Source organism: Ammodytes marinus (assembly GCF_949987685.1).
Source record: "Ammodytes marinus genome assembly, chromosome: 6".
NCBI classification, from domain to species: domain Eukaryota; kingdom Metazoa; phylum Chordata; class Actinopteri; order Uranoscopiformes; family Ammodytidae; genus Ammodytes; species Ammodytes marinus.
In genome coordinates this window covers 32,089,581-32,116,692 of record NC_137235.1, presented here as the reverse complement: position 1 = coordinate 32,116,692, position 27,112 = coordinate 32,089,581, and the positions used below count along the sequence as shown (strand labels likewise).

The 27,112-nt window shown below is 41.2% G+C and overlaps 1 protein-coding gene across 1 annotated transcript in view; it reads left to right on the top strand.

Moving 5' to 3' along the window:
• The window catches only part of glra3 (glycine receptor, alpha 3), a gene marked incomplete at both ends in the record, with an annotated part of 79,455 nt that overhangs the window by 32,275 nt on the left and 20,068 nt on the right, over positions 1 to 27,112 (top strand). The window contains 2 exons of the mRNA XM_080028910.1: positions 12,244 to 12,467; positions 15,089 to 15,171. Coding sequence (XP_079885036.1) covers positions 12,244 to 12,467; positions 15,089 to 15,171 — 307 coding nt within the window. The remainder of the gene's footprint in view (positions 1 to 12,243; positions 12,468 to 15,088; positions 15,172 to 27,112) is intronic.

The following is a 27,112-nucleotide window of genomic DNA, read 5'->3' as shown; positions in this document are numbered from 1 at the left end:
GAATATGAAGGTGTATTTATCTTACTGTGATGTCACAGTAAGAGAAATGTAGGGTTAGACAGTGAGACCATAAAACACTCTATCTGCCTTTTCTCAGGCTAGGATGAAGCAATTCCAATTTTTTTTGCACATTTATACTACATAGGATCTCCGAATTCAATACACCTTCATATTCCCACCGGTGAAGTATAGGGATGGGGATCGTTAATATTTATTGATATCGATACCTTTATCGATACGCCTTATCGATCCGGGTCTTTATCGATACCACTATCGATACTTTTCTATTATTATTATTATATATTTTGAAGAAAATATTATTTTTGGTTTAAAAAAAATCAAGTGTATACTATCTATGAAAAAAATACATAAATGTTCGCACTTGTTGGTTAATGTATTGTATACTGTCACTTTTCATCATGTTTTAGTGATTAAGAAAATTGTATTTTTTTTGTATTTTTTGTATTTTAAATTAAATTAAATTTTTAATAAATATTGGCATCAGTAGTTTAATTAGTTTAATTATATATTTTAAAATGATGAGAGCACTATACAACTGTATTACTCATGTTTCTCGCCAAAAACTCAATTTCCCATTCCTTTACGTTACACTTGAACGCATCATGATAACCTAATATTCGTTTTACTGAGCCATCCTGAACACATCATCACGCAGCACGTCTGAAAACTTTGTTTACTTTTTAAGCTAACTAGCTTGTATGCTGCCGATTACAACACGGATTTCACAATTGGATTACTATTTTTAACTGACGGGACAACAAGCTACACAGTCTGTGTGTGTGCGTTTACCGCTGGTACTTTGTGGATGATGAAGACGGGCCCGTTTGTGGTGCGGCGGCAGCAGCAGCAGGAGGAGGAGGAGACAGTCGAAGGTACTGCATTTGGCCTTTATTTGATGCACAATGCTGATGTGCTTGGCCATTGAGGCTGTGTTCCCCCCTTTACAATAAATGATTTTGCAACATGAGTTGCATTTCGCTTCTGCTTTATCTTCGAGCTTGGTAAAATAAAACCAAACCATAGACCTTTTCGCCCGTTCAGCCATCCTCGCAAGCGAAGTTAACTGCCAGACTTCACTTTTTTACTTTTAATACCCGTTTGCATTTCATTCATAAACATTGGTGGACACGCAGCAGTGATTGGTTTGATTTGATTTAAATGCCGTGACGCGACTCGAGGGACACACAATTGCGTTACAGGACCTACGGGAGAAAAAAAACGACGAGACTCGATAGTGGTATCGATAAGCCCAAACGTTATTGATTTTCGGGTTTTGAAAAAAGTGGAACCGGGTCCTTGATAGAACCGGGTTTCGATCCCCATCCCTAGTGAAGTAGGCCTTTAACAAATGTGTCTAAGGCTGCCCTGAATACCATTTTAAAGGCTTTGAATACTCGTTGGTTTTTCCGACACTCGTTCTTAAACAAAAAACACTGTTAATAAAAGCAATGCTCTATTTCTACTGCCCTTGAAAGAATTGCTAAAAGTCAGACCGAAACTAGGGTATTTTTTTTATTTCTTTAGTAATAGTTCATAATTGTGAATATAACTATTGATAAAGCTGATTGTTATGTGGCACAGTTTTTTCTTCCAACATTATGTCATTGAAAAAGAGGAGAAAAAAGAAGGGAGGATAGATACAGGGTTTTTTAATGCCCAGTGTCACACACACACACACACACACACACACACACACACACACACACACACACACACACACACAGAGAGCTTATAGTCAGGTTGGCTCACTCTGATCTGTACACGCTATCTATGTTAAACAGATTTACCACAGTTATTTTTTTCATTTGTCAATCTCTCCATCCCTCTTAATCCATTCTGTATCTGTGTGAGCAGTGTTTCTGACTACACATGGAGAAATCATAATGCCACAGGTCTATCCTCACAAAACATTTTGAATTAATACCTGTGGCAAAACAATGTTGCTGTTCTGTTGGGTTAGTGGAACAGCCTGTAAATAGAAAATTATAATATAAACGAATAAGGACAGCTAGTCCTCCAATGTCACACACAGGTTCCTATGAGTCTGAGATGTGGACACCAAAGATTTCTCAATGGAAATGTGAATACTTCTTAATAATGTTAGCATCCAAAACATGTATCGATAATTAATAAACTAAATGCAGGAACCCAAAAGCAGGTAGCTTTATTGTCTTAAAGGATAACAACATATTTTGCCCAATGTAAAGTCTCACTAAGAGCACACAATATGTGGGAAATGTGGGGTATCATGCCTGAATATGGGGAACTGGTGGAAAGTGTGGTGCCATAGTGTCTAGTGTTAGACATGCAAATGTAATTAAAAAAGGTTGCTTTTAATGTAATAATCCCACAAACGTAATAACAGTGGCTTACCACCAATGTAATAAGTATTTTCCCATGAACGTAATAATGTTTTGTTTGCAGGAATTTATTGTTTGCAGGAAGGTTAAATCTTGAGCTTTCAAATGTGTAATAACTGCCCACCAATATAATAAATCACTATTTTAATCTAAATCTGCAGCCTTTATAAATTGCTAACTCTAAATGTCTTCATGGAAGGGGTGAATCAACTCAGTATTAACACAAGGGGTACAGGGCTACTACTGTTAAACTCTTTAAGTTATAAAAAGCTGAAGATTTGTAAGTACTTGGCTAGCAATTACGTTTGTGGGAAGTTATTACATAAACAATTAGTAAAGGTAAAAGATATTTGGTATTATTGATTTTGTTTATAAAATAAAACGTCAGTTAATTTTTTGAACTGAAAGAATAATTGAAGGCTGACAGCCTGATAGGAGCGACCTGAGGGCCCACAGGCATATTTGTCGCTTTTGGTGTGGCCGTAGGGTTAGGGCGCAACTATACTAGGACCAGTTGCCCATACCATTTAAGCACACGGCTCATAAAGATCCAGACCTAGTCATGCTTGCTTCTTGCCAATACGTCACCACATCTAAATACAAAATTCAACACATAATACCCCATAATGACAATTTAAAAGAAGTTTGTTTTAGATTTTTGCTAATTTATAAAAAATAAAAAATGAAGAAAATCACTTGTACATAAGTATTCACAGCCTTTGTGATCAAGCTCAAAATTGAGCTCAGGTGCATTCTGTTTCCACTGATCATCCTTGAGCTGTTTCTACAGAATAATTGGAGTCCACCTGTGGTAAATTCAGTTGATTGGACATGATTTGGAAAGGCACACACCTGTCTATATAAGGTCCCACAGTGCATGTCAGATCACAAAAGAGAGAACCTTCCAGAAGCTGCAACATTGCTGCAGCATTGCTGCAGCACTCCACCAGCACTCCACCAATCCACCAATCAGGCCTGTATGGTAGACTGGCCAGACAGAAGCCACCTCTTAGTAAAAGAAAGGCACATGGCAGCTCGCCTGGAGTTTGCCTAAAGGTACCTGAAAGACTCTCAGACCATGACAAACAAAATTCTCTGGTCTGATGAGACAAAGATCAAACTCTTTGGCGTGAATGCCAAGCGTTATATTTGGAGGAAACCAGGCACTGCTCATCACCTGGCAAATGCCATCCCTACAGTGAAGCATGGTGGTGGCAGCATCACTCTGTGGGGATATTTTTCAGTGACAGGAACTGGTAGACTCGTCAGGTTTGAGGGAAAGATGAAAGCAGCAATGTACAGAGAAATTCTTGAAGGAAACCTGCTCCAGAGCGCTCTTGACCTCAGAATGGGGCGACGGTTCACCTTTCAACAGGACAACGACCCTAAGCACAAAGACTGTGAATACTCACATGTACATATTATATTTTTGTTCTTTATTTCTAATACATTTGCAAACATTTAAAAAATACTTTTTTCATGTTGTCATTATGGGCTGTGGTGTGTAGATTTGAGGGAGAAAAAGGATTTTAATCCAGCCTTATTCCAGGATGTAAAATAGCGAAATGTGGAAAAGTGAAGCACTGTGAATACTTTCCATATGCACTGTATATTATATTATATTATATTAGACAACTTTATTGATCCCAGGATGGGTAATTAATTTGGAGTTTTCCACAATCACACCAACAACATGCAAAATGTTACAAGTCAAAAACACAATAAATAGAGAAACAGAGGTCGGTGTAGGAGAGCAAGGTAAAGGTGTGTGTGTGTGCGCGCGCGCGCGCGTTTGTATACAGTTATATAAATGTTGTGTTCTGACCCCCTTACTCACTAAATTGTGTTTGTTGTGGTGTTTTTGGCATTCATGTGCATAGTCACTACTGCAACACTGAAATTCACCTACTAATGTAAGCCTTAAGCATCAGTTAGTATTACTATTGCCTCGTTTCCACCGAGTAGAGCGGGTCGGATCGGAGCGGTTCGGTCCGGGTAGTTTGGCTTTTCATTTGCCAAAAGTTGGGTAGGGTACGGTTTAAGCACACCTAACCGCTCTGAGCCGCTCCTAATCTCAGTACTCCTCCGTAGGGGTACTAGCCGCCTGAAAGGGTGCCTAAAAGGCGGAGCCACACACTGCCGTCATTTGATTGGTCGAAAGAATCATTTCCGTCATGTGTAGTCATCTCGGCAAGAGTGAAGAGAGTCTTGTGTTTTGGCGAAAATGTGAGCACAGCACTGTTTATTGTGTGGTGTTTTTCCTCGTCAATAAATTAATCAGTTGGTTACACTGTGTCCCACTGCGTAGCTGCCGCAGCCAGCACTGTTCACTCACTGTCTCTATGAGTTGCACCGAGCCGTCTCTATGTCGTTTACGCCATAGATAGTAGTAAATACACACTCACAACAACACGGGGGGAATAAATAAAGAAGCGGCTGGTTTGACCAAGCAAAAACGAGAGACCGCTGGCTTGACCACAGTTGGTCGAAATAATCATTTCCGCCGTGTGTAGTCACCTCGGCTAGAGTGAAGAGAGTCTTGTGTTTTGGCGAAAATGTGAGTGCGGCACTGTTTATTGTGTGGTGTTTTTCCTCGTCATTAAATGAATCAGTTGGCTACACTGTGTCCCACTGCTAGTCACGTAGCTGCCGCAGCCAGCGCTGTTCGCTCACTGTCTCTATCAGTTGCACCGAGCCGTCTCTGTGCTCACAACAACACAGGGGGAATAAATAAAGAAGCGGCTGGTTTGACCCATAGATAGTATAATGGTTTGACCAAGCAAAAACGAGAGACCGCTGGCTTGACCACAGTTGTTCCACAGCCTGATAGTTTGACCCACATTCTGGCGGCGGCTATCGCAGTCCAGCCTAAACCCTGCCCTACCAGTAAGGGTAGGGTCGGCGGTGGAAACACCACCGAGATTCTTAAAAGTGAGCTGTCCCGCTCTGAGCCGCTCCGACCCGACCCGCTCTACTTGGTGGAAACGAGGCATAACACAGCTAAATCAAAGTTACTCTTGTTTATCTCACTAGCCACATCTGTGCTCACTGTGTGATAACTCTTGCTCTGTTGAAGGTGTAGTGAAGTGGAAGAATAGTGATGCCACTTCCAGTCAGTGAGCATAGTGAGCAGAGCTTCTCACTGACTTAAACAGTGCATTCTGGGAATAAGGGAGCTGAACTTGCTGTACAAGTGATACTGTCTTCGGGATGCTTAGTTCGCTATCTAAAGACCAGCTTGAGGCGCCCCTTGATACCCCGATATGCTCATGCTGCTTTTATACTCACAGACCATGTAAATCTTTCAAACAAACCACCCTAACTTTAACCAAAGTGTTTCTTGCCCCACAAAACCATGTATAATAACGTTCATGTGTTGTGCAGATCCATCCTCCTCCCCCACCTAAGCCAGGCTGATCTCCTCTTATTGTTAATTCCCACATACGTAGATAACCCTCATTTCACAGGTTCCAGCAACTAGGAGGACAGTTGGATTGCTAGCATACACTTGTCTGCAATATATCTTGCTATGGTCAAGTATGACTCAAGATGGTGGTTAACAAAACATTACAAGTCACATGGAGTCACTGTAGATAAATTATGGTAATGGTGTTACAGTTTTTTACGATTGCTAAACCACAGTGGGCACAACTGGAGCGACATATGCAAAACTCTAACAACAGTATGCAGAGCAGCGGTTCATTCGGACCAAACTGTAGCTCGTTTTTCATTGCTTAAACACAATTTTCAAAACTCTACACACCTATCTCATGGCTTAACCACAGCCTGCACAACACTATGGATTTCCAGCACTTTTTTGAAATGCTAACACACTGCTGCCACAACTGTAAACCACACATTCAAAACAGAATGAATGCCTAGTGCATTTCAAACACTGCGGATTGCAATTTCAATTGAAACACTAAGATGTCTTGTTTTAGACTTGTTAGTGAACATATATACAGTATAAAGGGAAAGCTCAAAAACATATTTTTTGGGGGAAATTGACCAAGGAAGACAGGTTGTTGGAGGGAGAAGAGTGGCAGTGACAGTGTGGATGTGTGGAGGAAGACTTAGAAGACATTGAGCTGTAATGTCTGATGAAAAACGGTAAGGGCTACACTGATAGACCCTGCTGTGAATCATAGTCTCTCATTGAGAGAAGCAGGGTTGAGAGTGCAACCCAATCTGCAAACATCTAAAGTTGCATCTGTAAAGCGAATTTTCCAGCATATACACAGTTTAGAGTTGCATCCTTACAGTAAATGACAACATTACAGGAATTGATTTCTGTATTACAATTATAGAATATTTACACAGATAAATACTACATTTGGAAATGTTTTCAATTAAATATACAAAATGTTTAATGTTTCTGTTGAAGCAAACTTCTGATTTTAATTTATTTTTGTTTTCCTAAATAAATTGGTATGTTATAAAATAAACAATTTCATGTGAAAGAATTTCACCCTTTCATCAAAGAAAATATTACGTAATTTGTGTGAAATAATTATTCAAACTGTAAAGATTAAAAGTTTGTAATTTGTGTATTGGGGTTTGATGCTAGTGTTTGTACCCTGAGCATGTTCTGAGTGACAGTGTGTGTTATCTCAATGAGGCTGGTTCATAGTGTTTGCTGCACTGAGCCTATTTTGCAGGTGAAGTGAACTGTTCAGGGCCCGGTTTCCCGATAACGTCCTCTCTTAGCGAGCTACGAAGACTCCTACGTTATGACTTACCAAAGTTGTTTACCTCTGTAGTCGTGGTTCCCGAACGGTGTCTTAGGAGAAACACTCCTTACGTCGTTCGTACACTGCTGAAATCGGTTGCTCCGAGTTCGATTATCCATTTCCTGCTCATTTCATGCGCAGCTGCATCTGTATGCTGTCTAATCAAATCTACCCGTGCATTTCTAGTGTAATATAAAGTCATACATTAGTTTTATGAATCATCATCTGTGTTTTGGAACTCTTGTTTTATAATCAAAGTATCTTTAAGAACACTAATCACGTTACTTGGTGGGTCAGTAATGAAACTGAAAGTAGATATAATATCGCCAATAGCCTATATAAATAAACAGACGGCCCAAACAGCGTCCAAATGAGCTAAAATCCTAAATACAATAAACAGTAACATGGCACACTTATTTTAAGGTAAGCTCTAATTGATTATTCATTCATTTTTTCGCACGTTTACATGTTTTGAGGCAGAGGATCCAACGCACTCTGCCCGGGCTCAGCTGACAGAGCCGGTGTGGAACACAGTGCGGAGGTTCTAGTGTTAACCATGTCGAACATACTACCATAGCCTATACTAATTTAAAAAAAGATAGCCTATAGAAAATATAGAAACAGCGGAGGAGATGAAGATTGTTTACAGCAATAATTTTCATCATGAATGACTTGTGGCAGTTCCATGCGCAACAAGGATGTCACTCGTGTCCGTTTTACGCATGGTGCTTTACGGAAGGAAATGTGGGGGTTTGTATCTCTGGCGATGCCACAGCGATCGCAGGGACTTTCACTTAAACTTATACATCTGACTGTATTTCATATCACAGGGACACAGCGATGACTGTATTTAATAACAAACTGATAAAAACGATCCGACTGTAGGCTATAGTGTATCACGTATAAAGTATTTTCATATTGAGGGACATCGCATCCATTCAGTTAATGCTGATTGTCAAGTCAGTTAGATGACTAAAAAGTAGGCTACTTGTTCATATAGTTTGAACACTTTGTGAATCAGAGTTAATGGTATTGTCTTCTTCTCTGCACTTCAACGAGGGTAGTCGCATACTCTGTTCCCTCCCGAAACCCTTATCTTTCCTGCTCTGCTCTCTCCTGTCTTGTGCTGTCTCTGTCTGATCTCCGAGTGTCTCTCTGCATATTCCTCCGAAAAACCTAAATTATGGATCTGATCAGCTGGGGTCTTTCTGCAATTGACCAAATTTTCTCGACGAGAAAAGGGGGCAAAGGAGAAGCCTCCTGTCCGGATGGAACCTTTACTGTTGGATACACCTGGGACGGGTGGAGTGGCTGGAACCAGATGTGTCTAGCAATACTCTCCATTGAGGACGCCGAAGACATCTACATCATTGGGCTCATGGTATCAGGTTTCCTGCTGTTTGGAGTTGGATTCCTGATTTACCGCAACGGCAATAAGGCGTTGGCAGCACATCAGGCCATTGAGAAGCTGCCCGTCTTTGAGGGTTTGTGCCGGGCCGTTAATGCACAGACTCAAGTGATAAGCGAGGTGAATCGCAAGCTGGAAGTGATTCCTGGACTTATTCGGAAAGTGGATTCGATCATGGCTGCCATTAACCGGCCGTAGGCACTTGGAAAAGGCCACTGGATTTCGGATTATTAGAAGGAAACCAGTGACTGTAAGACAGGTTTCATTCCAGCGCCTAGTCTCAACCAAAACAAATCACAATCTCTCGATTCGGCTCCCTACACCGTCCTTGGCGCGGTGTTATCTCTTCTCTCTCCGGGATGTTTACGTGGAGAGACGCTCTACCCCCACCCTCCCATCACCTACTTCTCCTGTGAACTCTATCTGTGACCGGGCCCCGAGGTCGTCTCCACGGCTGTCTCATAACACCTGGCGCCTGTAGACTCCCACTACGTCTGGACAGAGATAGCTTCATGGAACACACACACACACACACGTACACACATAGCACACAGTACCCTGACAAATCAAGCCCTCTTGAATCCGACCCCCTCTCCCTCCCTCGTTGCGGACCGGAAGCTGCGGGCGGGGCGCCTGCCGGCTGCGTACGCCCCCTGGTGCCTGGGCTGTGACACTTACCTTCCCATAAAGCCCTAACCCGTTCCTTTAATGTGCAATGTCTACGAGTCTTATTGTCTGTGGTGTTTATCATGTTGCTTATTTGTGCTAAGGTGGTTTTTCACTGATCACGCAACCCGATCTCACGCCGAGGCGTCACTTCCAGACGCATGGACCGGCGGCTCTATTTCACGCCTTGCCTGACCAGGGCGGCTCTATTACACGCGCACCTCCGTAGTCAAGATGGCGGCCGCTATCGCGGCCGCCCGTAGTCAAAATGGCGGCCGCGGTTTTCCGTCAATGTTTTATCTATATTATAACCTCTCCCTGTCCCCTTGCCCTAACCCTAACCACCGAGGGGGCTGCAGCTAGATAGTATTGAAATGCTGGGAGAACATGTCATGCTATTCCTGGGAGAACATGTCGGCCCCTGTTGGTGCTATTCCTCCGTTCATTTGGACGGCGGGAGGTGCGCGTGTAATAGAGCCTGGTCAGGCAAGGCGTGAAATAGAGCCGCCGGTCCATGCGTCTGGAAGTGACGCCTCGGCGTGATACCAGGTTGGATCACGCACTGCGCTCCCTTAAGGAACGTAGTTCGAGATTTGCATTTTTTTTGACCTATCTTCCCCTGTTGTTCTCCTTTTCCTTCTAAGAAATAGGGGCGCGAAATATTGCTGACCCTACAGTTACACTCTCTCCTGTCCACCCATGTTATTGTCATTGTCTTGTATGTTTCTTGGTGGAGTGTGAACTGGAATGTAATTTCGTTGCTCGGTAACGGTGCAATGACAAATAAATCTGATTCTGATTCTGCTAAAATATACAATAGCCTAAGCCTACTTTAAATATACGTGATATACACTATACAGTTGGATCGTTTTGAACAGTTTGTTATTAAATACAGTCATCGCTGTGTCCGTTTGATATGAAATACAGTCAGATTTATTAGTTAAATGACACAAGTGAGAGCTGAAACATCCCTACGGTAGAGCTAAGAAGGCTCTGAGGGCGCTCCAGACCAACCTTACCAACGTATGACGTACGAAAGAGATTCGTAGCAAAGAACGTTTCGGGAAACAGGCGAAACGTTAAGTAGGAACTCTACGTAGGGGTTACGAATGACGTAGCGTTAAGAAGGCTCTACGAAGGCTTTGGGAAACCGGCCCCTGCACTGTTCAGGTCAACATTTTTAAATTTTAAATCATCAGTCCACTTGCTGCTATTTTGCTGAGTCCCAGTTCCTATGTTTTTGTCTATAGTTGAGTTGCTTAGCTGCAACCCTCCATGAAGACCACTTCTGACCAGACTTGTCCAGACAGTAGATGGGTGTACCTAAAGGCTGTTACATACTCCGCGAGAAGAAAGAACAAAGTTCTCGGTGACAGAGCTGCGAGAAGTTCTTTCTGGTCTGACATTACATACTTCACGAGAACTCAACTGCTGAACTCCTCACCGCGGCGCATTGTTACCATGGTAATTGACTCAGTAGCGGCAGCTGATTTCACTTCGCTTTCCTCATTGACTTCAGACTGACCAATCACACAATAGTTCTCGGACAAGCTGCGAGAAGAAAGTTCGGCCCGGGTGATGTGTCGAGAACAAGCTGCGAGAACAGCTAAACAAGAGCTGAGAGTCATTTTCTTCTCGCAGGTCTGTCACCGAGAACTTTGTTCTTTCTTCTCGCGGAGTATGTAACAGCCTTTAGCCCCTTTGGTTTCTGCCAGTTCTGAGTTGATGGCACTTTTGGACATCTTCCGTTTTAGAAGGAGAAATAAGCTTAATGTGTTTTTCATCTGCCGGCCACTGCATCTACGATCCTCAATGTTGCCCGTTTCTTTGTGCAACACATCTTGAAACCCCAGTCTGCTTTGAAATCTTTGTCTGGGAGAGACCAGTATAACTAACTTTTTGCTCACTTAGAAGTTGTAATGGTTAAAATTGAGGGCAGACAGGTTTTAACCAGGTTGGTAAGAATGGGATGTCCGAACCGCGCACCAATCCAAATTCCATCTATTTAAAATAATACATTTTTAATCATTTCAACTATGAAAGGAAATTCAATTTTAAGACAATAGCATGTGATATAGCTCAGGATAAAAATAATGAAGCAATAATGAGTTCTGATGTTATTCAGTATTCAAACCATTAAAAGCAGTTCAGATGAACTTCTATGCATTTTTGTTTATTTTAAATTAGAATTGCTGTGTTGCTTAAGCCTTTCTAACCTAACACTTATCACCACTAACAAAGACATTTATAATAATTATGATATCGGACTGTATCAATTTCGGCCGATATCCAAAACCCAGATATAAGAATCGGATTGTACTGAAAAATAGTGGATCAGTGCATTTCTATTGTTGACAGTGGGGAATAAAGTCTGAGTGTTTTTTTTCCCCATTGCTAATGATGTCAGATTAGTATGAGTATTTAGTAGTAGTCAGGGCAATATGGTGCCACCATATGGTGCCACCATACATCACTGCTTTCAGTGAAACAGCTGGTGTACTAAGCTTGAAATCATTTGCAGTCCTCTGCCTCATTAGTGCACATCTTGAGCAGGTTGCAATCAAGGTGAACATATGATACACTGAGCGGATTGGATGACTTGATTATTGGAAATCTGTTTAAGATAATTACAACGAAGAATAAAGATGTTTTTATAATCTTCTGTGATAACCTGCTCCTGGAATGGTTTGTCCTATTGGGCACAGTGACAACATGAGCATAAATATCTGCTTCTCAGCAGAAATATATCAAAGCTATATTTCTGAAGCATGTGAATGTTGAATGGATCATTAAACATTTGTAGGAGAGGGTTACCATTGTGAAATAAAGCACTATGTTGTGTATGGGAGCAACCATGTTAGTCCTCATGTATATTTCTGACTATACTTATTTTTATTTAGTCCTTGACATTTGTCAAACTCATGTATAAAATCTTCCATTATAGGAGAACTGAGCTGAACTTGGTTCCTCATGCATAACTTGTAATGAATCAAACATGTAAGCATTCCTATGACATTATTTGTGTATAGTGTATTGATGTTAGCGTCTGTGTCTGTAGGACTACCGTGTGAATATCTTCCTCCGTCAGCAATGGAATGATCCCAGGCTGGCCTATTCTGAATACCCTGATGACTCTCTGGACCTGGATCCCTCTATGTTAGACTCCATATGGAAACCAGATCTGTTCTTTGCAAATGAGAAGGGAGCGCACTTTCATGAAGTCACCACAGACAACAAACTGCTCAGGATATTTCAGAATGGGAATGTTTTGTACTCTATAAGGTAAGTGTTACGATGGGCCTCTTTAGTCGGTAGGTGACAAGCATAAGGGGGAGGGAACTAGGTTCCAAAATTGCTGCCAGAAAGCAACACTGTATGAGGAAAATATGGACCGTCGTATCTGATTGAAAACAGTGCAAAGATATGACAGTTATTGTTTAGCAATTTACACGAAGGTTCTCTTCTCATACTTTTATGTTCTTGAGAAGCCCCTAGAGGTTATATATTTATGAATCAAGGAGAAGTGCAAAATGTGAACACATGGTGATTAATTTTTATAATTTTCAGTGCTAGAGGCGCACAGTGCACACACAGTGGCATTAGAAACAAGAGATATGTGCTGTGAATACATGTTAAATACTGCAGTTCTGTATTGAAATGCACCTTATAGGGGGGAGGGGCTCCCTGAAAAATTAATGTATTTGTACATCTTTAATTGGTCTGGTTTACTCCTTCATTTGCCGTTTATGCTCTCAACATGAGATGTTCAAAGTTATTCTGTTTTGTCTCTGTGTTTGGTATTACATGTGTGTACCCAATGCAACGTCCAATGCTTTTGTATTCTAAAGTAAAAGAGCCACTGTACAGGTATTATGAGAATATCATGGAAAAGCTAATTTATTTTCTGTCATTAAATTCAAAAAGAGAAAGTTCCATATATTCTAGATTCATTAGACATAAAGTGATATATATCAGGCATTTTTTCAAAAATCCAGCATCTCAAAATATTAGAATATTGCTTAAGGCCAATCAAAAATTATTTAGGTTGCTCTGATAGTGGCCTTCAGCTCATCTGTATTGTTGGGGCTGGTGTTTCTCATCTTCCTCTTGACTATAGCCTAAAGATAATTTTTTGTGTTCAGGTCAAGCACAGGAATACCATGGTCAGCCAACAAGTTATTAGTGGTTTTGACACGGTGGGCTAGGGCCCGACCGATATGGATTTTTGAGATTAAATCGCCGGATTTTTTTTTTTTAAATCCCGAAAATATATATTGAAAAAAATTACTTTTTTGAACCCTTAAATAAATATATATAAATACTTGTTACTGTCGATAGGTGTACAGGAACTTTTTATTAATTGAAATGTGCATTATCTAAAAAAAGCATGAAGTGCTCTTAAATATCCTGGTAGACGGCTGCCTTGACTTTGGACTTGATAAAAACTCAACACCAGATGACATGGTGCCCCAAATGACTGTGGAAACTTGAAACTGGACTTCAAGCAACTTGGATTATGTGCCTCTCTATTCTTCCTCCAGACTCTGGCATTTTGATTTCCTAATGAAAAGCGACATTTCATTTGGATCAGTCAGTGCGGTTACATGGCACAACTAGATTGGATTATCACATATATCGAACAAGACACTCGAACGGACCGTGTCACTTGTCTGAGTATACATGGCCTTTCAGAAATCGGATAAATGTCCGATGCATGGCTGTCTCCACTATGCTAGGTGGCGCTGTAGCCCTTTCAACCATGCTTTCAACAAGTGGTTTTAGAGCCACGTCTGGTTCTCTTCCGTCAATAACCCATGGTGTAGCCTATCGAGAAGTCCGATATGCGATATCCGATCCCTGTATACATGCAGAGAGAAAGCCGACAATGAACAAATTATCTAGGTGTTCTTATCCGACTTCTCTTGTCCGTTATTGTGCCGATTTGTGTCCGAAGTAGATCGGATAAAGGTGTTTATATGCAGTTTAAAAGTCCTGTTGAGGTCTTATTCGTTGAGTTATCCAATTATGAGTCTGCATGTAAACGCACTGAGTGATGTTTTTGGGTTCCATTTCATCTGCTGGTATTGGTACACTGTGTTTTATCAAGTCGAAAGTCAACTCAGACGTCCACCAGGAGATTTTAGAGCTCTTCATGCTTCAGTCTCCTTACAAGCTTTATGGAGTTGACAATTTCATTTTCCAGCAAGACTTGGCACCAGTCCACAGTGCCAGAAACCACTAGTAACTGTTTGGCTGACCATGGTATTACTGTGCTTGATTGGCCAGACAACTCTCTTGACCTGAACCCCATAGAGAAACTATAGGCTATTGTCAAGAGGCAGATGAGACACACCAGACCCAACAATACAGACAAGCTGAAGGCTGCGATCTGAGCATCCTGGGCTTCATAACACCTCAGCAGTGCCACAGATTGATCATCACCATGCCATGCCGCATTTATGCAATAATTCATGCTAAATAAGATCCCAGACCACGTATTGAATGGATGAATGAAAATACTTATGAGAAGGTTGACATTTCTATGTTATAAATAATTTTTTTGATTGGCCATTTGAAATATTCTAATATTTCGAAATGCTGGATTTTTGATTTTCATCTGCTGTAAGCCGGAATCCTGAAAAATGTAACAAAGAAATGCCTGGAATATATCACTTTATGTCAAATTAATCTAGAATATATGGAACTTTCACTTTTTGAATTACATTACAGAAAAAAACAAGTTTTTCCATGATATTCTAATAATATGAGATGCACCTGTATATAAAAGAAGAATGGATAAAAACATTTTGATTGTGTACAGCCTTTATGTATGACTTTACACCCCGTGACTGACTTTGACTCACTCACTTCTCAATATTTCTCCCATGTCTCTTTGCTTTCAGACTAACATTAACTCTCTCATGTCCCATGGATCTAAAAAACTTCCCTATGGATGTTCAGACCTGTATCATGCAGCTGGAGAGCTGTAAGTAAACACACACACACACACACACATTCACGCGTTTGCATTATGTCAGTAAAAAATTCCTACAAATATAGTGAGCCCGTTACTTTAACCTTAACCATCAAAGCTAAACGATTAATTCCACATTTTATCTAAATTGACCTATCCGTTATACTTACGGTATAGGTCAATTTAGGGTAAAGAACTGCAATTGATATAGGCTATAACCTAAATAAATAAATACATAGGTCAAACCTCCTTCTGACGTTCCACCAAAAAGTGAGGACCAGCAAACAAATCTTGTAGAAGTACAAGTATGTGACAATGTGTACAAACACCATTTGTTTCACCATAATGGATTGCATGATTTGAAACCTATTATTTGAAATGAAGGAAATGTTTTTTTTTCTCATTTGTACTCCAAATTACAATTACACCACCACACAGCTGTTCAGCTTTTGGTTATTTGCAGACAGAGGTGTAATGTTACATATTTGTAGGTACGGTGTATACCGTTCACTCAACCCACCTCGGGGGGATTTACTGTATACTATGTCTTCCTGTCCTCAGATGTGTTTCAATGTGCATCTTGCAGAGTGAAGAAGCTGGCATCAATGTTACTATTTTTCTTAATCTGTGGTGTTGACTACACAAAAAATACTTTTTATTGACTGTTTTATGACTTCTGCATCAGGCCTGTGGAGAACAGTCGTCTGAAGGACAAACTATGGGAACAAATGTCCCTTTCTTTGCCGACGTTCTTTAAGTTGTGAGCTCCATGGAGAGTATGAAATGGATGAGCACACAAGTAGCTAGCAAATCCAAGAGTACCTATTTGCAGACCCATGGAGAAACGGAGCTCCACCGGAAATACGAAATTTCTTCTTCGTTTTGTTTTACTGCCGGCGTTCACCTAGCGGTGAATAATAACAAGACACAGTTTCCACCGATTATGGTAATAGACAGTAAAATAAGTCAGTTTGTTAAGGGTCCCAAGTGGCCAGGACGGTGGTAAAAAGTAGATTTTGAGGTAGAAGATGAATGAAGCAACGAAGCTTTGTGTACATCTTCGGAAATCCGTCTCTTTAATTCACAATTATCACAAGTAGGTCAATCACATACAAATATAAACTCTTATAAATAAAACACAAAAAGTGCCACCACATTAAAATAAACAACACATTTTAAAAAATGGGGAGTGACAGTTTCCTTTGTAGATCCTGATTGATTTATTACCAGACCCATTGGCCTCTAGTGATCACAGTTTTAATTATTATATAATTTCTATATTCATATTAGGCTATTTAACGAGGCTCGTCTGTGACTTTGTGATCACGCAAGTGAACAGTAATGATCGCGTGCAGCCGCAGAATGAGATAGGCTACATACAATACAATAGGTTTATTAATCTGAACACAGTTAGCATTAGCCTGCACTGCTGCAACAAGGCTCCAACTGACACTACGTAAAGGCTATTTACAGCTTTGTTTAAGAGGAAAAGACAAGCATTTGTTTTCAGGACTTCTAAGATAAAAGTTCAACTTTTTGTGTTTCATGGATATATTCTTCCGGCTGTTGTGACTATAAGCTTCTACCTGTGAGCAGCGCTCATGGTTAAATTGGTCAAAAAAAAGCTTCTCACATCAGTGTCTTACAAATCAACAATGTCAGTCACAATGTCAGTAGTTGATTAATAAGTTAACATCACTTAGCCTGATCTCTCCAGCACTCCTCATGCTCAGTTTATTATTCATCACTATTGCTATTTCTTCTCCTGTTTCGTGCCATATGTATATAGTCCATACCTCAGTGATGTGTCTTCTCTGGTGTGTCCTAAGACCCACAGGCACGTAACTTTGCAGACCACTGAATGTTTGGTATTCTGCTTGGATTCATGGAGGGAGCACAACTTGTACCAACACCTGTTCAGAGAAAGAGCTGGATACTGACAAAGCATAGAATGAATCAGAACAAATACTGTAATTCCAAGTAAAATACAAACTACAGATCAGATTGTATATTATCATTTTCCATTTTATCCTTTTGTAGAGATGCACCGATCCACAATTTTTCAGTACGATCCAATTCCAATATTTGGGTTTTGGATATCAGCCAATATTGATCATTTTGTATTATTATTAGTGCTGTCAGTTTATCGCGTTATTAACGGCGTTAACGCAAACCCATTTTAACGGCGTCAATTTTTTTATCGCGCGATTAACGCTCGTCATGGCCTAGGAAATGTTGTGGTTGTTTCACATGCTGTTGTATCAACTAGTAATGTTAGAACAACTGAAACACCACAAACTATTCATATGGCACGCATTTAAGTTACTGTCAATTCAAAAGGAACATGTCCTACAGCGTAATTTCACAATAAAATCATTTAACTGGCAAAACGGCAAAACATCAAGTCAATTCTGACTTTTATTTTGAAGCAGAAACCGGAACCTAGCACTTCCTAGCTCAGCTACGCGACCTTCACTAGTCTTCCGTGTGTGAATGGGACCTCGCGGAAAAGAACAGAAAAGAAAGCCTGTCATTTGCAAAAGTCCTACTTATAACCCTGCGCGCACATCAAAACCTCCATGAATGTTGGTGGCAGCTGCCAGTCATTAATTTTCACCTGCCTATTAGCCTATTCAGAGCCTTGTCCCCTGCCTTTCAAAGAGGCCTACTGGTAAGAAAGCATTATTATGGCTTTCTTCCAGAGGTGGTGAGGAGCAGTTAGGGATTCAGATTACTTGACAGTGTGGAACCATGATAGGACTGTGGCTAAAAGGCCGATGCAGTTATTAAGGCGGTCTAGGAGTATGTTGTGATCAACTGTATCAAATGTGGCTGACAGATCAAGTAGTATGAGGATGGAAATGTTTTTATGATCCATATTCACTCTGAGGTCATTAACTACTTTAATGATTAACTACTTTAATGAGAGCTGTTTCAGTGCTGTGGCCTTTCCTAAAACCGGACTGGAATTTGTCATGAACATCATTCTCATGCAAAAATACATCTAATTGTTTTAAAACAACTTTCTTCAAAAGCTTGCCCAAAAAAGGCAGGTTTGATATAGGTCTGTAATTGTTCAGCACAGAAGGGTCAAGATAATTTTTCTTCAGTAAGGGCATCCTTTGAAATGCTACTTCTCTGGTATACTTTAAGCTACAGACTCCATTCAACGTTTAAACAAGTCACAAGACATTGGGCTATTCAATTCATCAAAATATAAAAAGTTTTTTTTGAAAAAACACAATTTATGTTTTGTGCTCTTTTCCTTTTGGACTTGTGCTCCTTAAAGGGGACATATTATGCAAAATCTCGGTTTTAAAGGTGTATTTCCAAGGTCTACTAGAAAAGGTTTTCATGGTTTATTGTTCAAAAAACCCAATAGTTTTCTACCATTTCCCATTTCTTCATCGCCTTTTCCAGCCTTCTCTGCCCTCTATCTCAAAAGGTAGGTTTTGACAGCTTAACCCCCTTCGCACAAATACTAGTCTGCTCTGACTGGTCAGATCTACATGGGCGTGCATGCACCGCCCTGCTCATTTACTCTATGCCTACCTACATGGGCATGGCACACGCCCAGCTGTCAGTTTTGTTTACTTTTGGCCAATGCAGCATGGAGACCAATGTAAACATGTTTAGCTTCATTTCTACCACAAATATCGGCACACTAACCAGTTCTAAACTAAAAGATGTACAACTGAACCTGTTCAGACAGGAGTCTGAGCTGAAAACTGTGAAAATGGCATCAAGATTTCTGATTTCCCTGACATTATCCTCAGGTAAATACTGTTGAATTATGTCACAGTCAATAACATAATTTGAGCTAAGTATTTATGCATAAACTCTCTAAACTGGTAACATACACCCTGTTTTACGTTTGTCTTTACAGGTCTGTGGAATGATCTACAGCCCAGTGGAGTGAAAAAGCTTTGGTTGTGAACCGATACTGAGTTGACATGTAAAAATGTACAGTAACCATAATGGAAAAGAATGTATCCTGAATCATGTCAAGATTCACTGGAAAGACATTATCTTTTGTAAAATGTATGGTTGAAATAATTATGCTTTAGGTTTGTCAGAGCTGCAAATTATCTGACAACATTTCAATATCTAGTAGATAATGTATCATTTGTATTGTGATCACTCATTCATAATAAAGTTACCGTTAAAAAATGCATTGTGTTGCTTACTGTCACTGTTTGCTACCTGTAGTAAAGGATTACTTGAAACTCACATTTTCATCTCGCTGAAGATTTTCTCTGATAAAACAGTATCATTACATTTTAAAAAGACCAAAAACATCCTTAAAAATAAAGCAGTTTATTCATAGCCAGTGGAATGAAAATATGAAGTGTACATATCAAACAGAAGCAAAGCCATAACTTTTATGTAACTGTCCAGTTGTTGTTAGGCCCTGAAGAAGACCACCTGTCCCACCCAGTGAACACATCCTCCTCTGAAGGAACGGATAGTGTGACGGTCTTGGTGGCTCCATCAGGTCACTCAGACACCTGTAAAACATGGCACATTCAATGTTACATCATGTAGCCTAGCTGACATGTATAGGCCTACATCATACATCTGTTATGGCAAAGCTACAACAAATTCAGTATAGCCCTGGCTCAATAAGCAAGTTCTGAGTGATACTGTGTGCTTTTTGAAATATAATGGACAGGAAACAAACACCAGCAGAGACAACTTACAGTATTCCTGGAGATCATGTAATAGGCCTACTGCTGCTTGTACTACAGGTTTATTTTGCTTAAAAAAAACGGCACTTTGTCCCGCACAAACGTAGTCTTTGTCCCACATCTGGTGAATTGGGTCACCCTAACTACACACTGTCCGCAGACTTATTGCGGTGTGTACTTGAGCTATACAGTCAGACAGCTAGCAGGTAACAGGATGAAGCTATTAAAAAAATACTCTTCAGTTTCCAACACACCCTACAGTTTCACCGTCTGTTTTTCACTCAGGGGCCGTCACAGCAGGACTAACGTGAGCTCACAAAAGAGCCAAATAACTGTCACTGCAAAAGACGCACAGCTCTAACCGTTAGCATAAAGCTAACGGTAAAGCTAGCGGGCGCTAATGCTAACGACTAAACCCCGCATTCTCTCATTTCAGTCGGTGTTGGTTATTATAGGAGGGATAAAATAAAGCACATTACAGACATTGAACTAACAAACGGACAGAATTATTTTTAAAATAGGACTACTTACATTTCGGACGGATGGTGTCTCTCAGTCTTCCTGGCACAGTCTCCTCCACACTCCAGTAAAAAGGCTTTGATCACACTAACAGATTGCAAACCTTTGCTGGAGATAGCCTAACAAAAAATGAAGTAAATCCATTCAGCCCTAGTGTGCTTCGAGGCTGGGGTGTGATGGTAGCTTGAGGTTGAGCTCACACTGCTTGCTTCTCCTCTGTTGTTGCATGAGCGAGTGGAGGCTCAGCCAGGTGTGTGTGGTTACCAACGGGGCGTCTTGATTTGCCAATCAACTGCCGTGTTTCTGGTGAGCTTTCCCGTGGGAGTATTTATGATAATGAAAACCGACCGATTTCGTCATCAGTCGGTGTTTTTTGGAAGAAACCTTCAAATCCCCCCTTTTTCAAAATAAGTGTCCCAGAAGAAACTGACATATTTGTCTTTTTGAAGCTTGTGTGTGCTGGTAGGGACGCCAATAACCTAAACAGTGTGCCCAAACACCGGCAATGTTTGGTTTTTCATAATATGTCCCCTTTAAGGCAGTTTCACACCGGGCGCGACGCAAATAAACGACACGTAAAAGCGAATATTTTGGAATGTGAATTTTATCGCGTCTATCGGAAGCGACTTCCTAGAAAAATCGAACTCAGCTCGAAAAAATATTCAAATTCACAAAGCTAAATCCAGGCGCTGATGTGGAAGCTTGTATTGACTTTGTATATGGTAATTATTAATAAAGCGGGAATTAATCGCACAAATAAAACGCGCTCGGTGTGCAAAGGCCTTAAGAGTGTGCGCACTCTAACTCTGCTGTCGTTCAACTTCTTCAAAATATTTACACTAACTCCTTTCATCTTCTACTGCACCACTAGTGCTTCCTGCTTTCATATTGTGCAGACGCTTTTCTGTTTGCTCTCTCCTCCTCTTGCACTTTTTGCTTACATTCTTCTTTTTCGTCAATATAAATTTAGCAGCAGCGCCTGGATACATACAAATCAATGGGACTGTAATTTATTTTATTGTTTAATAGATACTACAGGCATTTTTAGAAACGTTTACGACCTCCTCAACAGAACGTGAAGAGGCCTACAAACAGGACAAGCCTGTGGTGACTGTAAGCGAGGCGCTAAGCTAAAGCTAATTAGCAGCAAGATGCCTCCCTTATCAAACGAGGACTATCAAATACTCCTACAGAGGATTACAGTACTGGAAACAAAAGTGAATCGAATAGAAGTGAATGGACTATGTGGGAACGACACCACTCTATCAGTGACTCAAAACAGTGGACAAGATTGAGCTAACGCACAGCTAACTAGCACCAGCAAGGCTACGAAGAAACAGAAGGACTGTTTTCAAGGCAGTGATAACCCTCCCTGGAATCGTCTTGGTGCAAAGCCAAAGAGATTGGAAAAGGGAGGACGGATAACCGGCAGAGCCGAGCGCCATGAGATGACTGATCTGGACGGCTGGCCTGCATTACCACCCAGGCACAGTGCCTCCTCAACCCCGTGCCCCGGAGGCCACAGCAATGGATAGCTGCCAATGGGAGACGTAACAACAAATTTCCCCAGCAAACAAGTGTGCTAGTGTCAAATAGGTTCACCCCACTGTTACAAGTCCCTGGATTTCCCTCTGATGACCTGGATAACACAGCAGCTGCACACCGCAAGGTAAGGCCCAAAAGCCAAGAGCCACAGAGAGAGCTAACAACCGGGCTAACCAAGCTAACAACCGGGCCTGAAAATCTGAGACTTTTCTGTTAGAGATATGAAAAGCATGTTTAGTGTTGATACCAAAGTACTCTGCTATCCAAATTATATGGTATCTGACTTAGCAAAAAGAATCCTGGACATTGCAGCTGCTCACACAACTGTAAAGAACATCATTCTGCACATCGGGTCAAATGATGTTGTAAAGCAGGAGTCTGAAATGTTGAAACAGGACTTTGTTTTCTTGAAAACGGTCAGCTCACTGAAAGCTGAAGTGTTTATCAGTGGTCCTCTGCCACCAATCAGAGGAGAACCTGAGAAATTCACCAGATTTCTGGCACTGAGCACGTGGCTTTCGGCTGCGTGCCCCGACCACTCAGTGCATTTTATTGACAATGTTAACACTTTCTGGAACCGCAGGCAGTTTTTTAAGACAGATGGACTCTGCCTAAATAAGACAGGATTAAAAGTATTCATATCAAATGTGTTCTACGTCCTGCGCCACCCATCTGTTCGTGCCAAGGACAAGATACTGGAGAAAGCCAAAACACAGCATTGCAGCAGCACCGAAGGACAACTGCCGGCCCCAGATAACAGCTCAGACCATGAGAGATATCAGGGCAGAGAGGAGGGGGCTACACCCATCCCCGTCTCCGCTGGACCCCGCAAGTCATCACCAAGCCGACCTCTCCTCCTTTCTCCATCCTCTCCTGAGCTGGAGTTCATGGAAATTGTATGTACTCCCCGCCCTCAACGTCAATCCACTTCCCCTCAACTCGTCAATCTTAGCCACAGCGCCCGGCTCGTCACCCCTCCACGCACACCCCCTCTGATACGTCATCATCATCAGGCTTGGGAGACTTTGAATGGCCGTGTGTCTGAATCGTGCTGTGTAGATAAACTTGCCTTGCCTTGCCTTGATGATGTCAGCACTTATTGGGCCGCGGCTACACAGTTATCGCCTTCGACTCACAGGATAAGCCGGGGCCCTGTTTCTCAAAGTTTATCTCAAGTAACAGGAAACTCTTAAATCCTGTAAATGTATCAAATCTGATAAGCAGGGGGTTGCTATTCTGTTTAAAGAATCTCTACAATGCAAAAAGATGTCTTGTGGAAATTTTGATTCATTTGAATATGTGTCTCAAGTTAAATTCAGCCTCTAGAGCTATTTTCATTAATATTTACTGGCCACCACAATACTGTACAAGCTTTTTTGATGACCTTGCTGAACTGCTGTCTGTAATCTGTACTGAGTTTGACTGTGTATTCATCGTCGGAAACTTCAATATTCATACTGACAAACCCGAGGACAGATGTGCGAAAGAACTGCTGTGTCCTTGACAACTTTGGACTAAATCAGCATGTTGACAAACCAACTCATAACAAAGGGCACACGCTGGACCTTATCATTTCCAGAGGAATGAACATTTCAGACGTAACAGTGGCAGATATAGGTCCCCTCTCAGATCATTCCTGTTTATTTTTTGAGAGTAAAATGTCTGTGCACACAACTGATCAATCAAAAGTAATCAAAAAACGGTATATTACAGAAAATACCAGTGAAACATTCATTCAAGCATTTTCTTCAATACCACCCCTCCCCTGTAACTCAGTTAAGGAGCTCTTAGACAACTTTAACGGCAAACTTACAAGTGTTATAGATGCTATTGTGCCCACTAAGATGAAGGTTGTCTCTGGTAAGAAAAGATCTCCTTGGAGAAATGCCCCGCAGGTCAGAATAGATAGAAGAGAGTGCCGTAAAGCAGAACGCAGGTGGCGAAAAACAAATCTCCTGGGGCCTCATTTATCAACCGTACTTACGCACAAATCTGTGCGTAAGTAGGGCGTAAGAACATTGCCACGCAAAGTATGGAATTTACCAAAATGTACTTAGACTTATGAATGTGTGTAAATGTAAGCACAACTCTGACCATGCTTACGAACAGAATCTAGTGGTAGAATAGCGATATTACAAGCACAAAGCAAAGCATTTAAAGCGGATACGAGTAACATTTAAATATCTTTTAAACAACCTCATGTTTCCTCTGATAATCATAAATTACCTTTAACAGCAAACGAGACCATCAGTGCAAAGAAAGACGTTTTTATATAGTTTTTATTACTGCTTTTGGTCTGGTCGCACACCCAGTCCGATTTTCGGTTCGCTCGTGCATGCTCTATGGTCACATATCCGTATTGGTTGCAGATTTCAGTGTGGCGCTGCAACGCGATTTGAGAAGCCTATCCCTCCAGGTGAGGGAAGGGGAGCGGGAGCCTTGTTTGAGACAGTTATTTGTCGTCATAATGACTGATAACGGGGCTGAACCATCAAAGAAAAAAAAGAGAATGCAATGAAGAAAAGCGAAAAGGGAGAGTGAGTGATAGGCGGGCGGGAGGACGTTGCCAAGCAACGTGTATACAATTTCACGAGAGCGAAACTAGACTGCTAAATGAATGAGCGGTTGGTACTAACACAAAGTTTGCTTTGCTTCACCATCATCAGATAACCATTATCTGAAATAGTCATTATTTACATCAACAACACAAACACATTACCTCATCGTGATCCATAGTCTACTAACTGCCGTCTCTCATTCATTCGCTTTCTGTGAGGACACAGCTCCGTGAGAGAGAGAGTAGTTAGGTGACGCTGCTGAATCAACTCATTGCAAGCAGGTGTGTGTACTGACTGGCATTAGTTGATGCAGTGTCAAAACCACTCTCACGGAGCCGAAAAGAGTCCTCACACTTTCAACACACGAACATGCACTATATTGCGCCCTTCTCAGTCCACGCTCACGCGCCTGGCACGAGCATTTGCGACAGCGGGCGTCGTAAAAATACTACCGCTTTTGTCCAAAGGGGACGCCAACGTGCCATCTTACTCGTAGTGCCTTTAAGAGTTTCAACGTCTGCATTAACACTAGAACCGCCAGCGTTCTCTTTATATCTATAATCGCCACGCGTCAAATCCACCCGTGCATTTCTAGGGTAATATAAAGTCATACATTTGTTTGTTTAATCATCATCTGTGTTTTGGACCTCTTGTTTTATAATCTAAGTTTCTTTAAGAACACTGATCACGACTCAGTATTGAAACTGAAAGTAGATATAATAAAGCCAATACATCAATGAAAACAGACGGTCAAAACAGCGTCCAAATGAGCTAACATCCTAAATGCAATAAATAGTTATATGGCTCACTTATTTTTAGGTAAGCTCTAATTGATTATTCAATAAATGTGTTTAACATATTTTGAAGCGGAGGATCCCTCCGATGCTCTCTGTGCGTCTCATCTGACAGCACTCAGCTGTGAGCTGGACGAGCCGCGGTGACTCGCCAGACTCGCCAATCACTCATTTCACTTAGTAACTCTAATGTTGTTAGGAACTTATCTTCATCTCTTATTTATTGAAAGAGTTTATGTATGACTGCACGTGAAGTTGTCAGATCGCGGACCCCAAACAATGCCGTTGCCTTACAACTTGCTCGAAAATATCACATTTTCCCATGCAGCAAGCTTTCTTTTGTTTTAATGCCTGCACTAAGTGAGCCAACAAAATATGTTTCGCTTTGATTCAACCTCGTTTACAAGGGTTTCCATTTATGTGTTGGAGAAGTTTCTTTTCGTTACCCTCTTTGCCATTGTAGCGGAGAGGGATAAAACACATTCACATGGTTAATAAAGGGATGTGTTGTGACCATATATGGTTAATTGGAGGCGTTTCTGAATGCAAATGGTCTGAGCGTGAACGAGCATGGTACTTAAGAACATGTGGGATTTATCAAGATTAATGACTTACTGGTGTGCGTACGATAGGCCAGCGCACGTTTGATAAATACCGATTTTTTTGTACTTAAGCACATACTAAATTTCATTCGTAAGAGTGAATTTAGAACCTTTTCTACGCACTGTTGATAAATGAGGCCCCAGGTTCATTATGACATCTTCAAAGAGAAACTGTGCACGTTTAAAGCCACTACGAGTAACTTGGTCCCTTGGCGGCCCCTTTGGACAAAAGCGGTAGTATTTTTACGACGCCAGCTGTCGTGAAGCTGTTTTCTAGCTCGTGCGAGATTCAAATAATCAGGAAGCAATATAGTGCATGTCCGTGTGTTGAAAGTGTGAGGGCACCGGACTCTTTTCGGCTCCGTGAGAGTGGTTAGTGACACAGCATCAACTAATGCCAGTAAGTGCTACACACACCTGATTGCAATGAGTTGATGCAGTGTCACCAAAGTACTCTCACGGAGCTGAAAGACTCTGTGTCCTCACAGAAAGCGAATGAACGAGAGACGGCAGTTAGTATGGATCACGATGAGGTAATGTGTTTATGTTGTTGTAAATAATGACTATTTCAGATGAATAATGGTCGACTCATCTGATGATGGTGAGGCAAAGTAAACTTTGTTTTAGTAGGCTATTGCTCATTAATTTAGGAGTAAACTCTGCAGTTCGCTCCCGTGAAATTGTGTATTTGTTGCTTGGCAACGCCCTCCCGCTCGTCTACCACTCTCCCTTTTAGCTTTTCTTCATTGCATTTTCTTTTTTTTCTTTGATGGTTCAGCCCCGTTATCAGTCATTATGACGACAAATAACTGTCTCAAACAAAGTTCCCGCTCCCCTTCCCTCACCTGGATGGATAGGCTTTTCAAATTGCGTTGTTGCGCCACACTGAAATCTGCGACCAAAACGGATATGTGACCAATATGCGAACCGAAAATCGGACTGGGTGTGCGACCAGACCAAACGCAGTAATAAAGACTATATAAAAACGTCTTTCTTTGCACTTATGGTCTCGTTTGCTGTTAAAGGTAATTTATGATTATCAGAGGAAACATGAGGCTGTTTAAAAGATATTTAAATGTTACTCGGAGCTGCTTTAACTCAGAACTGAGAAATGCAAGGCAGTCTTTCTTTTCTGACATCTACACCAAAAACAACAACAATGCACGTGCCCTGTTTGCTACTGTCGACAGATTAACAAACCCTCCTATGTGTCAGTAGCGTCTTAACATCTCTCCACGAGAGCCTGC